Source organism: Ovis aries, chromosome 1 (assembly GCF_016772045.2).
Source record: "Ovis aries strain OAR_USU_Benz2616 breed Rambouillet chromosome 1, ARS-UI_Ramb_v3.0, whole genome shotgun sequence".
NCBI lineage: Eukaryota > Metazoa > Chordata > Mammalia > Artiodactyla > Bovidae > Ovis > Ovis aries.
The window spans coordinates 227,891,481-227,907,633 of record NC_056054.1 but is presented as its reverse complement, the minus strand read 5'-3'; the positions used below and the strand labels follow the sequence as shown (position 1 = coordinate 227,907,633).

At 40.6% G+C, this 16,153-nt stretch overlaps 1 protein-coding gene across 1 annotated transcript; it reads left to right on the top strand.

Moving 5' to 3' along the window:
• The first annotated feature begins 440 nt into the window (after nt 1-440).
• C1H3orf80 (chromosome 1 C3orf80 homolog) lies at nt 441-5,124 on the top strand. Its single transcript, XM_042235013.2, has one exon. The coding sequence runs from the start codon at nt 563-565 to the stop codon at nt 1,301-1,303; it is 741 nt and encodes a 246-aa protein (XP_042090947.1). The 5' UTR covers nt 441-562; the 3' UTR covers nt 1,304-5,124.
• The last annotated feature ends 11,029 nt before the right edge of the window (nt 5,125-16,153 follow it).

Below are 16,153 nucleotides of genomic sequence, written 5' to 3'. Positions count from 1 at the left end.
GTAAGCGAATCCCAGTCGCAAGTCAATTTAAATAACATTCCTGGGGAAATTCAATCACTTAACACTGAGATACCTACGCTAGCAAGAGCCCCCGCCCGTGTGGCTGGGGAGAGTGCGACTGCTGAATTAATCAAGATCAGGGGGCCCCCAGGCTGCGCGCAGAGCGTTAACCCTTCCAGCCCCGGAGAGTACCAAGAGGGGCTTGGACGAGCGCGGCTGGCCGGAGCCAAGATGCCCAGGGCAGCCCCGCGCAGGCTGCCTCTGCCATCTTGGGCGGTTCCGGACGCCCAGCGCCCGTCCGGGGCGGCTGGAAGCGCGGGGTTGAGGTCAGAAGCTCAAGAGGCAGTTCGGGCGGCGGGAAGCGGCCGCCTCCCGCAGCTTCGGCGCGCCTCGGGCTCCTCCTTCCGCCCAAGCGTGGCCGAGTGAGCACTGCTCCGGCCGCAGGTAGCAGACGCGAGGGAGGCGGCGCACAGGACCCGATCGGAGCGCCAGGGGAGGGGCCGACGGACAAGCGGACAGACGGACCTCCCGCCAGGGACCCTAGCGACGGTACGCGCCGGCCATGTGGGGACCCGGGATCACGGCCGAAGGCGTGTCGGTGGCGCCCGCGCCGCCACCGCTGCTGCCGCTGCTGCTGCTGCTGGCCCTGGCGCTGGTGGCGCCCTCGCGGGGCGGCGGGGGCTGCGCGGAGCTGGCGTGCGGCGAGCGGGAGCGCTGCTGCGACGCGGCCAACGCCACCGCGGTGCGCTGCTGCAAGCTACCGCTGCACGCCTTCCTCGACAACGTGGGCTGGTTCGTCCGCAAGCTCTCCGGGCTGCTCATCCTGCTGGTGCTCTTCGCCATCGGCTACTTCCTGCAGCGCATCATCTGCCCCAGCCCACGCAGGTACCCCCGCGGGCAGGCGCGGCCGGGGCCACCGGGGGGCGCCGGGCAGCCGGGGGCTGAGGGGCCGCCCGACGACGAGGACGACGACTCGCCCGAGCTGCTGCGAGACGAGGTGGCCGCGGGCTCTCAGGACTCGCTGCTGGACAGTGGCGGCGGCGGCGGCCGGGGCCGGGCCGGCGGCGGACGCTCGGCCCCCTCCTGCGCCTCGGAGCACGAGCTGCGCGTGGTGTCGCCGGTCTTCCTGCAGCTGCCCAGCTACGAGGAGGTCAAGTACCTGCCCACCTACGAGGAGTCCATGCGGCTGCAGCAGCTCAGCCCGGGGGAGGTCGTGTTGCCCGTGTCGGTACTCGGCCGCCCGCGAGGTGGCGGCGCCGGGGAGTCCGACGGCGGCGGCGAGGGCCGCTTCCCGCTCATCTGAGCACCTGCGGTCTCGCGAGGACCACGCGGACAGAACCGGGCCGGGGGCTGTGGGTGGGACGCCACGGCCCGGGTGGCCGCGGCCGCCGCCAGTTGCCTGAGACCCCAGCCTGTCGCCCGGAGACTGGGTTGGGGCCACCCCCACCCCCGCTTCCCCAGGGATGTTAAGTTTCCCTACATTTCATTCGGTTCAAGGAAACGATAGGCACGCGCGGCAGGGAAGACCGCCGCAAACCAGCCCGGAGCACAACTTTAGAGGACGTCGCCGCCCTCAGCCTCCCTTCGGCTGGCTTGTGTTCACTCGTAAGTGCCTGCTTCCCGAATGAGAGGACACAGGAGCCTCTGGAGAAGGGCAGTGACCGTTAGGGATGCAGGGGAAGGGGCGCAGTTCCACTCCTTTCCCTCTCGCCTGGACAGGTCCAGGTCTCCCAGGATGGGCGGAGGGCAGGAGGCGGGCCAGGACTGGAGACTGCTGCGCGCGGGTCTGGGCCAGCAGCACCTAGGTATGGTCGAGCCCTCCCTTGCGGAGAAACACTCCCAAACCCTTCCGTGTCTTCTTGGCGCAGCATAGTCACAGCTCACAGATTAGTAGGGGGACAACAGTGATACACGGCTAGTTGCTGTAATTAACACAGCAATTACGGCACATCCAAGACCATACTCATAATAAGGTACAGTTGAACTTTTGATTTTTCAGTAACTGAGAAGATATTTATATTTATTTGTCTTTTATTTTTATATTTTTACCATGTATTAAACGCATGGTATTTCTGCAATTCATGACAAGGTAATCATCTCAATGCCTTTTTTAGGCCTTAAAGGCCCAGAAATTGTCTCACTCTGTCATTATTGTTTAATAAAATGCTGGATATTACTTCATTTACAACGGAGAAAAAGAAGAGGCATGGTCAAACAAGAAAACATTATGTGATTAAATACATGAAGGATACCTTATTTTCACTATTTGAGAAAAATATATTTTATTTTTAGTACTGTGGCATAATATATAACTTTTATAATAACTATACATTATGTATGTAGTCTAGGTGATAGTTACGTGTAAAATGGATTGATACATGTATACCATACTACAAAGCATGATGTCATACACTTTCCCTCCATTTTTCATTTGGAATACACTTCACAACATAGTACAAAACGTAAGACTTTGTTGTGACTTGTAACTTTTGTTTAAAGCCATAACTGTGCTGTGTGGTATTACAGAAGGATTACAGCAGGCACTTAAGGAAACAATGTCACTGTATCAGTTCTGCCATTCTATGAAATGTCCTTTAAGCAAATGGTAATATAAAATAATGCATTAAAATGCATTATGTATAATGTACATATGCGTATTGTCTATGTACAGTATACACATTGTATATCTTATTACAGTTTGTGATTATCAAGAAAGAAAAAGAAGGAAAATAAATTTTAAAAGGTTTTTCTGCTTAGGGAAAGATGAATATTACATTGAGAAAAATTATACAATGGACCTCACACATGTGTTTAGAAAAGTTGTTCTTATGATTGAAAATTCCTGACAATCCTGAGAAATCTTAAAATATCTGTATTAGAAAAAATTATTTAATTACTTTAAACTTTTTAAAGCTGATTGAAAAAGTATGAGAGTTTTAAGAAATCTTAAGATGTCTGAATTGTTAGAGAAGAGAATGGTTTATTCTAAACTTCTAATAGCTAATGACCCTGTCATTAAAGTGAATCATTTGAAGTGTATCAAAACAGAAAAATATTAAAATCTCTCTCTGTGCAAATTGTATTAGATGTGTAACTATATGGTACTGTTTTAAAATATGAAATGTGTGTCTTTATCATTTAAAAATAAGTTTAAGCTGTGAATTGGCAAAAGCATCAGGAGTAGAGACTGTATCAGCTTTTACTGAGAATGGTATAGGGTTTAATGAAATCACATTATATTGAATGATCACAAATACTAATGTTACTCAAACACTGTACATTTTATTTATATGTGGTTGTCAATACCACCCACCATTCAGACAAACCAGGAAGTTGCCTTATTCCTTTAAGTGATTTATCCTTTGAGGGCACACTTTTAAAAAAATCACCCATATCTGAAACATCAACATGAATATCCAAGTACCAGTATATAAAATATATCCTCATGTTGTTACTACTAATATCTTGAACTGTACAACAAATCTTGTGAAAATACACGTGATATGAATCGAGATGTTTTTCTTGTACCAGCTTATGAAACATTTCTCTCACTAGAATTCAGAAGGTCTCTAATGTGACACCAATCACATGATGAGATTCTACTGAATTTTAAAAGTAAGAGTTTTACACTTGTTTTTTTTTCCTACACATCATACAAGCCTTTATTCACATCCTTCAGTTTAGTAAAAAAAAAAAAATGAGTTTGACTCTACTTTGGTTTTTTTCTTATAATTCATTGATTTACCAAGCACAATTCTGTTAAATACTGAAGATCTATTTTTATTAGTGGTAAATGAACATATCTCATAGTAATGCACACACATATTTCACCTACCATATTAATATACACAGAACTCATGTATTCAGAACACTACAATATCCAGTCAGGAACATTTTTAAAGCACTAATAGCAGTATCTTGGTATTAAGTTTTATAGATTTCACCTGGAAGTTTTTTATTGCATAGAACTAGTAGCAAAATAGAAATGTAGAAAATAGCTTTATTCTTTCACCTGAAAATAAATCATGATGAAATGCTGACTTATTTTTTAATATTCTTCTCTATATAATGTATAACACAGATATATCTATAGAGATACAGACATATCTACATAGATACATAGTCTGTGACATAGTTTTTGCAAGGCTGCTACATACATGCAAACCTTAATCCAGTACTAACTGACTTTTCCTCCTGATTTTCAGCTATCAAAGTAATTCACATACTAAAACATTTTTTATTTTCATTGACTTCACATGACTAGGGAAATAATGGCCCTGGATATGGTAAGAATCCATCTGGAATGAAAGAAAACATGATTGATTTTCTAAATCGTGTGTGTGTGTGTAATCACCAGTTGCTTAAAAGCAATTTATATTGGTGTTCAACATCATAATCAAGGGGAAAATGTCTTCTTGAGATGTAATGATAGTTTTAAGAGACCGTTAATTGCCACATTCTGCAGATATGCATGTGTTCAACGAAGGAAAATGGCATTGGCAATTATGCCAAAGGGCATGAAGTGTACTGTATAAGGAAAATAAGATTCAATTGTAAAGGCCGAAGGGAACATTAAGGAGATGGCCTCAACAGTTTAAAAGGCAATATGGTAAGTATCTTAATGTTGTACTTTATGTATATAGTTTCTCTCAAGTGAAATTAATAAAAGAAACAATCCAGAACTGAAACTGATGTGTTATAAACATGAAGATTGTGTTCAGATTTATATAGTCTTCTACACTGACTTGTAAAAATTTCACGAATTATAATTAATTTGAATTTCAAGATTGAGAGAAGCAATGATAAGTTGTTTTACTTTGAACAACCCAACATTAGCCATCTCTCCAAGAATGTAAGTTGCAGACAACCAATCAATAATAGAATATTTGGCAAGTTTATGTTGAACTCACTGGTTTAAATTTATGTTTTCATTCTGGTTTCATCCATTGGTGAAAAGGCTAACATGGTAGGCTAAGGGAATGTGTTTTATCAAGCAAACATTAAGTCAGTAACCAGCTAATTGCAAGAAACAAAGGCATCCTTTCTTCCATAGAAATGGGAAGGATGTCTTAATTCTGTTTTCTTTAATTTTGCCTATAAAATAATAAAATCAAATAAAACCAATACCTTTGATTGTACTGAAATCCATAGAGAACTTAATTTTACTTATTTATTCTCTTTTACTTACAGAATTCACTTAATTTTATGGTAAAATTATTATATGGAGGATATTTAGGCTTGCCGTTAAACTAAAGATTATCACTTTTTTCCCTCCTAGCTAAGCACCTTCATTGTCTTGATATCTTCGAGTTCTTATTTTCTTTCTTTGTGTGTTGTTCTTTGGATTTTCAGTAGATGATTTCTCTAAAACTCCCAGGTGGCTCAGATGGTAAAGTGTCTGCCCACAATGCAGGAGACCTGGGTTCAATCCCTGGGTTGGGAAGATGCCCTGGAGCAGGCAATGGCAACCCACTCCAGTACTGTTGCCTGGAAAATTCCATGGATGGAGGTGCCTGGTAGGCTACTGTCAATGGGATTGCAAAGAGTTGTACACGACTGAGCAACTTCACTTCATTTCTTAGAACTCCAGGTTACTCTTTGCTATGCTTTAATATCACTCTAGTTATGCCTTGGCTTTTTGCATGAAGTTTCTTCTTTTGTTAAAGCAGTATTTTCTAAGTGTTTCCTTTGTATTCTGTTTGCATCTGACTGCTGTAGGTTTCCAATTTTGAACCAGGTGGTTTTTCCCTTTTATCCGCTAATTGATTCTAAACATCTCTCCCTTTGTTCTGATCTACAGAATTTCCTCTTTCACACTGGGCAGAAGATCAAATCTTTGCATCTCTCTAGCAAAGACTTTAATTTTTCTAGTTTTCAAACACAATAAATCTTGATTTACTTCTGTCTTATTGCTGCCTCTTTGTTGGCTACATTTGTTTCATCAGACAAAGGCTTAGAATTTTCTAGATTTATTTCTGTTTTGTTTTGTGAATTTTCTGTATTGACCAAAGATTTTACCAGATAAAATTAATTTTGATTGTTTTCCTCAGCCTTCAAAGTATCTCCTCTTGATTCCACTTTTCTCTTATAACCTCTGCTGGTTTGTCACATTTCTCCATGTGAGTTAGCCAAGTTGCCAGATTCCTGTAGATACCAGTTTTACTTCTTCCCCTGATGTTATAGTCTCTGTCTTCTGTTTCATAACTCTATTTTCTGAGTTTTTTTCTTTTTTGTGGCAGTTCTTCATAGTATTCTTCTCATATTTCTTTATTTCAATCTTTTCTGTTGATGTAAGCAACTGAGATTAGAGCTCTGTGTCGGTTCTATATCTGTGTCTGGCATTTAGGGATGTTCCCTGACTCAGCTTTTCTTGAAAATTAAGCTCATGTTTCTTTACATTTATCTCTCTTCACACATTATCATTTTGACTAGACAAATGTTTAGACTTTTAAAAAAATCTTTTTGTTTCTTAGGATAGATATGGGCTTCCCTGGTGGCTCAGATGGTAAAAAATCTGCCTGCAATGCAGGAGACGAGTTCAGTCCCTGGGTCGGGAAGATCCCCTGGAGAAGGGGATGGCAATGCACTCCAGTATTCTTGCCTGGAGAATTTCATGGACAGGGGAGCCTGGCGGGCTACAGTCCATGGGGTTGCAAAGAGTCAGATACAACTGAGCGACTAACAAGACACAGCAGGATAGATACAGTTCTTTGACTTGGGCTTCCCTGGTGGCTCAGATGGTCAAGAATCTGCCTGCAGTGCAGAAGACACAGGTTCTTTGACTTACTGTCTTGCATGTTCTTTGGCTACATGTGTTCAATTTCAGAGGCAATAGTTTAGATTCATATTCACGAGGCTTACAAGAGGAGTGTTCTCTTTCTAAATAAATTTCCTTATTTATCTGTTCCAGGTCTTAGCTGTGGCCTGTGGCATCTTCATTACAGCATGTGGGATCTTTCATTCGAACTCTTTATTAGTTGCAGTATGTGGGATCTAGTTCCCCGAGCAGGGATTGAATCCAGGCCCCCTGCATTGGGAACACAGAGTCTTAGCCACTGGATCACTAGGGAAGTCCCTAGAGGAGTTTTCTTGAATGAGATCTCCTGATCTATCCTTATTTTTTGTTCACTGAATCAAAAATATGTCTTTAGATCCACTATGGTCCACTCCCAAGCGTGTCTTCTGCTTGGATTCTGCCATAAGTGTGTGCAGTCCAAAATCTTCAACCACATTTTTCTTGATTCAATAAAGTACTGATAACTGTTGGCTGCAGGTTTTCTAGTGGTATTTTAAGAAAAAGTTTTTTGTGGGCTTCTACATTTTCTTTGTGTGTGTGTGTAATTTTTATTTATTTATTTTATTTTTGGCTGTGCTGGGTCTTCCTTGCTGCTCAGAGTTTTTATCTGGTTGCAGAGAGTGGGGGCTACTCTCTATTCGCTGTGCATAGGTTTCTTGTTGCAGTGGCTTTTCTTGTTGCAAAGCACAGGGTCTAGGGCACATGGGCTTCAGTAGTTGCCACTCCCAGGCTCTAAAGCACCAGCTCAGTAGTTGTGGCATACGGGGTTAGTTGCTCCATGGCATATGGGATCGTGCCAGACCAGGGATAGAACCTGTGTCTCCTGCATTAGCAGGCAGATTCTTTACCACTGAGCCAGCAGGGAAGCCCTACCTTTTCTTCTAATTGAAAAACATATACACTCTGTAGTTCTATTTTTTTTTCCTATTACTTGGTTTTCATGAGTAGTATTTTTCACATCTGAAGAACCTACAGATGTCTGAGGTTTAAATCTCTGATATATCTGACTCCTTCCTAAGGGTTTCTTTTTGACAAGTTTTTAGGATTTGGAGTTAGCCCTAAGTGTTGTAATGTCGGCCGGATCTGCTTACTTGGATACACATTAGGGGTTTTCTTCATGCCTGCAGGATATCTACTTTGGAGGTGTCCTGAGGTGAGTGTCAAGAGTTGCAGTATATTACAGTTTTACAAACTGTAGAAGACTTGTCTTCTACTTGGTTACCTTTATCTTTAGGAGTTTTGTCTCTTGGTGCCTGTTGAGTTTTCTGTGGGTACAGTCTTTTCCACACAAGTTATCAGAGGTTTCTTGATTGTTGTCAGGAGTTCAGCTGATAGACATTTCTCCCAGGGAACTATCCCAAGTTTCTTGTCTTATCTTCTGGGTCCACAATTTGCTGTGAAGTTTTCATAGGGCTGTAGTTTTCTGTTGGGTCTTTCATTGATTCTGCCCCTTTTTTGAAAGTGAAAGTCGCTCAGTCATGTCTGACTCTTTGTGACCCCCATGGACTATACAGTCCATGCAATTCTCCAGGCTAGAATACTGAGTGGGTAGCTTTTCCCATCTCCAGGGGATCTTCTGAACCCAGGGATTGAACCCAGGTCTCCCACATTGCAGGAGAATTCTTTACCAACTGAGCCACAAATTTAGGCATCCTAAACAATCTTTTTTTTTTTTTTAGCTTGTGAGATTTTCCTCTTTTCTACATTTCCTCTTGAATAGGGAGTCCTTTTATTCTCTGGTTGTATTGCACCTTTGGTGTTTGTATAACCTCTTTGGTGCCTGTTGGATCTTCTTTTTTTGGGGAACAATTAGTTCAAAGGATGTGTATTTTTCACTTATATTAATATCTCCAGATTGCTCTTTGTTTAAAAAAATTTTATTAGCATACAGTTTATTTACAATATTGTGTTTCTGCTGTACAGCAAAGTATATCAGTCATACTTATATCCACTCTCTTTTAGATTCTTTTCCCATAGAGGTCATTACAGAATATTGAATAGAGTTCCCTGTGTTATACAATAGGTCCTTATTATATTATTTTAATATATAATAATTATACATTTATATATTATATATAATTATATATATAATAATTATACTACTATTTTATATATAGTAGTGTATTAATCAATCTCATTCTCCCAATTTATCCCTCCCCCTTTCCCACTTTCCCCCCAGTAACTGTAAGTTTTTTTACATCTGTGACTCTATTTCTGTTTTGTTCATTTCTACCATTATTTTTTAGATTCCACACATAAGCAGTGTTACACGCTATTTGTCCTTCTCTAGGATGCCTGTCAGATCTTCTTCCAGAGTCCTCATTTTTCCTTCACTTGTTCCAAGTGGTCTCTTAAGTATTCTTAGATTTTCTGCTGGTTCCAGCTTGTGCTTTGAAATGTTCCTAAGCATTTTGTGAACGTCACCAGCATTTGTTCCTTTGGTTCTTCTGGTGTTTGCAGGAACTCTCTGATACATGCCATATCTTCCAGGGGTTCTGGTTTTACTTTAGACACTCTCAGCAGCCTCCTGAGGCCTGTTAGATTTTCTGCTGGTTTTGGATTCTGCTTCCAAGTGTTCCGTAGCTTTCTGGGAACATGATCATCATTTATTTGTTCCTCTGGTTCTTTTGGTGTGTACGGATGCTCTCTCTCAGACGCTGTCTGAGACCTGCCGGGTTGTTCATCAGTTCTGGTTGTATCACAGTGTCCTCAGCATTTCTGTGATATTTGCTGGGTCTGGTCTTTGCCTTGGTGTGCTCCTATGCCTTCTGTGGACATTATCTCCATTTATTTGTCTCTGTTTTGTTTGGTTTTGTGGGAGCTCTTTGACACTGGCCAAGTCTTCCAGGGGCTCTGTATTTTTGGGTGGTTTCTACAGTGTCCCAAAGTCCCTGATCCTGCTCTGGAGTGCACCTAAGCCTTTTGTGGACATTTAATTTTTACAAGCGTCTGTCATCAGTCTATAATTAATAATTTTGTAAATTCCTGAAATTTATAGTACTGTGTTGGAGTTCTGGCAATTCACCTTAAGTTAAATATCTTTTTTTTTTTGCACCCTCTGCTTTAAAATTTTGTATTTTACATTTTAGCCTTTCTTCCAAAGAATAAATATAAGCATGCAAACAATTTTAGATACAAGCTTGGCAGCTGCTTTGGGGTGATAGTTTTCATTTGCTGTCATGACGATTATCATAATAATAGCTGTAATTCATTGAATGCTTCCATATGCCAAACACTGTGCTAGCTGTTCTATGTGTATTGTCTCACTTAAAATTCATAACAAAAGGAGCTAAGGATTATTAGTCCCATTTTATAGATGAGAAAGGTGTGGCTCAGAGAGGATGAATGGTGTGCCCAAAGCCATGTTGTTGATATGTGGATGATTCAAGGGTAGATCCAGCCTGTCTGGCTGCAGAGCTGGAACTCTCAATCATTCAACTTCTCAACATGCTCTCAACCTAACCCTTCAGAATATCTTATCAACAGAGCTATGGCTTAGCTGCATATTATATGGCATCCCCGTCTTCCCCTGCAAGCTAATAAGGGCTCTGAAGTGAAGAAGTGAAAGTTGCTCAGTTGTGTCTGACTCTTTGTGACCCCATGGACTGTAGCTACCCAGGGTCCTCTGTCCATGGAATTTTCCAGACAAGAATACTGGAGTGGGCTGCCATGCCCTTCTCCAGGGGATCTTCCCGACCCAGAGATCAAACTTGGATCTTCCACCTTGCAGGCAGATTCTTTACCATCTGAGCCACCAGGGAAGCCCAGTAAGGTAGCTATTATATGTTATTTGCTATTTAAAGGAAATATTATTAAAAATACAACAGAATCTGGGTTGGAAGTCTCTAATGACTCAACAATTATTTGTGGGCATGCAGAAATATTTCATGGATAAAAGCTGAAATGGTCCACAGAAAAACTCAGATGCTGATTTTTTCCATTTCATTCAGCCAGTTCCTTCAGTGCCAAGTGTGCCTCCTTCCTGGTCTGGCTTCATTAACTTTAAAAAAGCATTTCTTTAAAACAGCTGGTAAGTCGTTTCCAGTATTTAAAAAAAGAAACATTTTTATATGCTCAGAATAAAATGAGAATCATAGAAGCTAACATTACAAGTAAATATCCAGTGCCAGCTAATATCAAAGTAGGGACAAAAATAGCTTCCTAAGTGAAGGTTTTTTTATATTCTTGTGGTAGAATATGATTGTTAAGACTTCATGTAGAATAACATAGTGGTTTAGAGTGTGACTGCCTGGGTGAATCTCTGGACTCCAGATTTACTAGTTATGTGACCACGAGTAAGTTGCTTAATGTCTCTAAGCCTACTTTCTCATCTACAAAATGAGGAGAGATGGTTGTAATGAATATTAAGTCAAAACCAGACAAGCAACTTGAGAGAAGCACAATTCTTCCTGGTACTGAGATCTAGGAGAAGCTTCTCCTGTGAGTTTTCATAAAGAAACTGCTGTAATGTCAAGAATAACAGTCAACCATCTTTATGCTAAATATGTTCCATAGATCTTCTAGGAATGAGATCCTTCATATAGGCTAATGGCATAACATCATAGCTCACTACAAGTTTTCAAGAGAGCTAAAAATATCTAGAAGTCTTAACTCTTGATGCTTTTTTACAGAGGAAAGTATATCCCTATCTCAAAAAGATGTCTTCATCCTCATATTGATTGCATCATTATTTATAATAGCCAAGATATAGAAGCAAACTAAGTGTCTATCAACAGGTGAATGGATAAAACAATTGTGGTATATATACATACAATGGTAGAGGAGGAAATGACAATGCACTCCAGTATGCTTGCCTGGAGAATCCCATGGACAGAGGAGCCTGGCAGGCTACAGTCCATGGGGTGGCAAAGAATCAGACATCACTCAACAACAAAAACAACACCACACACACAGACGCACACACACACACACACACACACACACACACACACACAGAGGTATATTATTCAGCCATGAAAAAGATGTAAATCTTCCTATTTGCGATAACATGGATAGACCTTGTGGTCATTATACAAAGTGAAATACAGACACTGTAAGAAAGAAAAAGATACTGTATGTTCTCATTTATATGTAGAATCTCAAAAGGCTGAACTCATCAATACAGAGAACAGATTGGTGGTTGTCAGAGGCAGGGATGGAGTGGTAGAGTGGGGGATGGTGGTTAAAGAATACAAACTTCCAGTTACAAGTTAAGTAAGTCCTGGGTATCTAAGGTACAGCATAGTGAGTATGGTTAGGAATACTATGCTGTATATTTGAAAGTTGCTATGTGTGATGATGGTTAGGTTATTGTTACGTTATGTAAATTGTCACTTCAGTCATGTCCTATTCTTTCTGACCCTATGTACTGTATCACACCAGGCTCTTCTGTCCATGGAATTCTCCAGGCAGGAATACTGGAGTGGGTTGCCATGCCCTCCTCCAGGGAATCTTTCCAACTCAGGGTTTGAACCCATGTCTCTTATGTCTCCTGCATTGGCAAGCAGGTTCTTTATCACTAGTGACACCTGGGATGATGGTTATAACCTAGATTTAATGTGGGGATCATTTCACAATATATATATACATATATCAAATCATTATGTTGTACACTGAATGCTAATACAATGTTACATGTCAATTCTATTTCTTTTGTTTGTTTCTCCTTTTTTAAAATTTATTTTATTCAAGTATAGTTGATGGTTATATTCCAATGGAAAAAGAGAACAACCTTCCCAAGAAGCAGGGGGTTGCAGTGGATTCTAGGACCAGATTATTGAGGCTCCTGACCCCAGATCCAGTGCTTGTTAGAGCTGTGATTCCAGTTGAATTGCTTAACTTCTCTGTGCCTCATTTCTACTTCTAAAAAGGAAGCTAAAAGTAGTACATCAGAGGGTAAAGCTCTGAGATGCTGGCACCCAGGAAGAATTGTATATGAAGTGATTGGTGTTCCCACTGTGAATGGACTTGAGGGAGAGGAGCGGTCGCGGTTGACTTCAAAGCCATGAGAAAAGTTTTCTGCATTGAGCTCTGAGGAGAGCCTGGACTCCAGAATGTGTCAGAAGCATATCCTTGGTACTGATCAAAAGCCCTAAAATGTACATAACTTTGAGTCGGCAGTTGATCTATTCCACAGAAATAATCAGGGTCCAAGACAGGATTACAAAGACATCCATCAAAGCACTGCTCAAATGGTGAAGTATTGAAAATTACCTAATTATCCAACAGTAGGACACTGATTAAATAAATTCTGCTCTATTCATACAAAGAGATGCTCTGCAACCTTTAAAATGATGTGATAAAACATCTATTAGTATGGAAATATGTTTATGATATCATGTCATTAAATGAAAAGAATTAGCAATAAAATTATAAACACACACACACACACGGGAGAAAATTCAAGTTTAAAATCCATCTGTTATGTTGTTTCACTGAGATATACCAACTAATGTACAGAAACTTCAAGCTTTTTTTTGTTTTGCTTAAATTTTCAATTACATGGGTAATAACAAATATATCTTCCTTTTAAAAAAAGAAAACATTACAGCAAAGTTCCCTGTAACATCCTTGGTCACTTAATCCCTACTCATTCCTCCAATATCCTTCCAGAATATTTTCTATGTATTTTTGCTATACGTAGATATACTCACAGTAAATAAAGTACTGTTTTGCACCTAAGGTTTTTATTTCCATGCAGTTTTGTCATGTATGGCTTCATGTAACCACCACTACACTCAAGGTACAGAATGGCTCCATCATCACAGAGCTTTCTGGTGCCCCGCTTTTCAGCCTTGTAGCCACTCCCTGGTGGCTCAGACAATAAAGAAATCTGCCTGCAATGCAGGAGACCCGTGTTCAATCCCTGGGTTCAGAAAATCCCCTGGAGAAGGAAATGGCAACCCACTCCAGTATTCTTGCCTGGGAAACCCCATGGACAGAGGAGCCTGGCGGGCTATAGTCCACAGGGTCGCAAAGAATTGGACATGACTGAGAAACTAATACACATAACCACATCCACATGCTCCCTCTCACTAGTCCTTAACCCCTGGCATCCCCTAATCTGTTCTCCATCTGTATTTTGTTATTTAAAGAATGTTATATAAATGGAAGCATACAGTATATAATCTTTTCAGATTGTTTTTTCACTCAGCACAGTTCCCTAGAGATCCATTCAAGTTGTGCATAGCAACACTTTTAACAACAACATCATTCCATGATATCAATGTACCACAATTTACTAACCCATTAACCCACTGAAGCATGTTTGGGTTGTTTTCAGATCTTGGCTTTTGTTTGTTTTTTTTTCCTTAGTTTCCTGACCAAGGATGGAACCTGTACCCCCTGCAGTGGAAGGGCAGAGTCTTAACCACAGGAAGTCCCAGTTCTTGGCTACTATGAATTGAGGTCCTGTGAACATTTGTGTGCAGGTTTTTACATGAACATATGTTTTCATTTTTCTGGGATAAATACCCAAGAGTGCAATTGCTGGGTTGTACAATTACATGCACATTTAGTTTTGTAAGAAACTGCCATACTCCTTTCATTAGTGGCTGTGCCATTTTTATATCACAGAATCTGCCTGCCAGTGCAGGAGATGGAAGAGACATGTGTTCGATCCCTGGGTTGAGAAGATTTCCTGGAGTAGAAAATGGTGGCCCACTCCATTATTCTTGCCTGGAAAAATCCCATGGACAGAGGAGCCTGGCAGGCTACAGTGCATGGGGTTGCAAAGAGTCAGACAGGACTGAGGAGCACATACACACATGGGCAATATATGAGTGATCCAGTTTCTCTTTATTCTTGCCAACATTTGGTGTTATCACCAGTTTTAATTTTAGCTATTCTGATTGTTGTAGCTTCAATTTGCATTTCCCTATTGGCTAAGATTTTGAACATATTTTCGTGTGAATAATTTGCCATCTGCACATTCTTTTTGGTAAATGTCTTCATATCTCTTACTCATGTTCTAATTGGACTGTTTTTTTACTGTTCAAACTTGACAGTTCTTTATATATTCTAGTGCAAGTCCTTTGTCAGATATGTAGTTTGCATATTTTCTTCCTCTCAGCCACTTTTTAAGAGTTAATTTTTGCTCTTATTAAAGTCATACACACATTTAAGTAAGCCAATCATCCTATGAGACTTGTGAAAAACAGCGAGGCTAGACTCCTTCTCAATCTCTCTCCCCTGAAAGCAACCACTTTCAGCTCTTTTGTCTGGCTCTTTTAGTATTGACTGCCATATCACTAGATAAAATGTTTATTATTTCCTGATTTGGGGGGTTTGGGGGACATTATCTATTGCCTTTCCACTATGAAACATGAAGGTTTAGTTCTTTTTCACCCTTCCATTTAACCCCATCCAATATATGCACACCAATTCCTCCAAAACAAATCTATAATCCCATTCCACAGTTCTAAACCCAAAAATATTTTCATAATTGACCCAAACTGAACTCATTTGGCAGCAAAACCTGGTGAGAAATTACTTCTAATCTTTATTCATATTGCTTAATGTAAATATCCCCATGCTGCACTGCAGAAATTGTTAATATGTTTCATTAGGAAGTGTTAGCTGAGACCCTTCTGAGATTTCTCTGTAATAAATGATCTATGAGCTGTACTACCAAAATTTTTGTTGAATACCCACTGTTTTTCTTAAACAAATTTGAATTCTGAAACATTTGGCCCAAGGGTTTCAGAGAAGGAATTGTCGACTTGAAAATTATAATTTGATTAGATAAATATTCAGTGTTTCCATTATTATGACTATGTAAATAAATTCTATTCACAGGTAAGCCATGTTCTGTATGATGGTGACTATTAATGTCAAAACATGTAGAATTACTTTTGTTGATGAGAACATTTTAAATTGGGTTAAACAAGGATGACATAAGCTCATTTAGTAGAAATTTTATTTGGTGGTTTTCCTGTATATTATTTAGCAGAAGTTGAAGTTGCGCATCCCTTCCTTGGAGTATCTGCGTTCTGTGCAAATTGTACCTTTTCAGAGACAGCTTCTCATACGCTCTACTGAAAATCACATTCCTGCCATCATCTTTATCTCCTTTGTGCTTTGTCTCTACTCATTTATATCTAAAATACTATGTATATTTTTGCTCATTTGCTTCTGGTCTGTCTTCTTCCCATTTAAATGTCAGCTTCACCAGAGGGCAGGAATATTTCTGTCTTACTCACTACAAGGCCTCTGGTACCTAGAACAGTGTCCAGGCCACTGTAGGTGCTCAAGATTTTGGTTTGTTTAATAAATGGATTTTGCCATTTGAAATGCAGGTAGTCATCAAGAACGAGGAAAAAAGATTTTATTCTGGGAAGACAAGCCCTACAAAGGAGG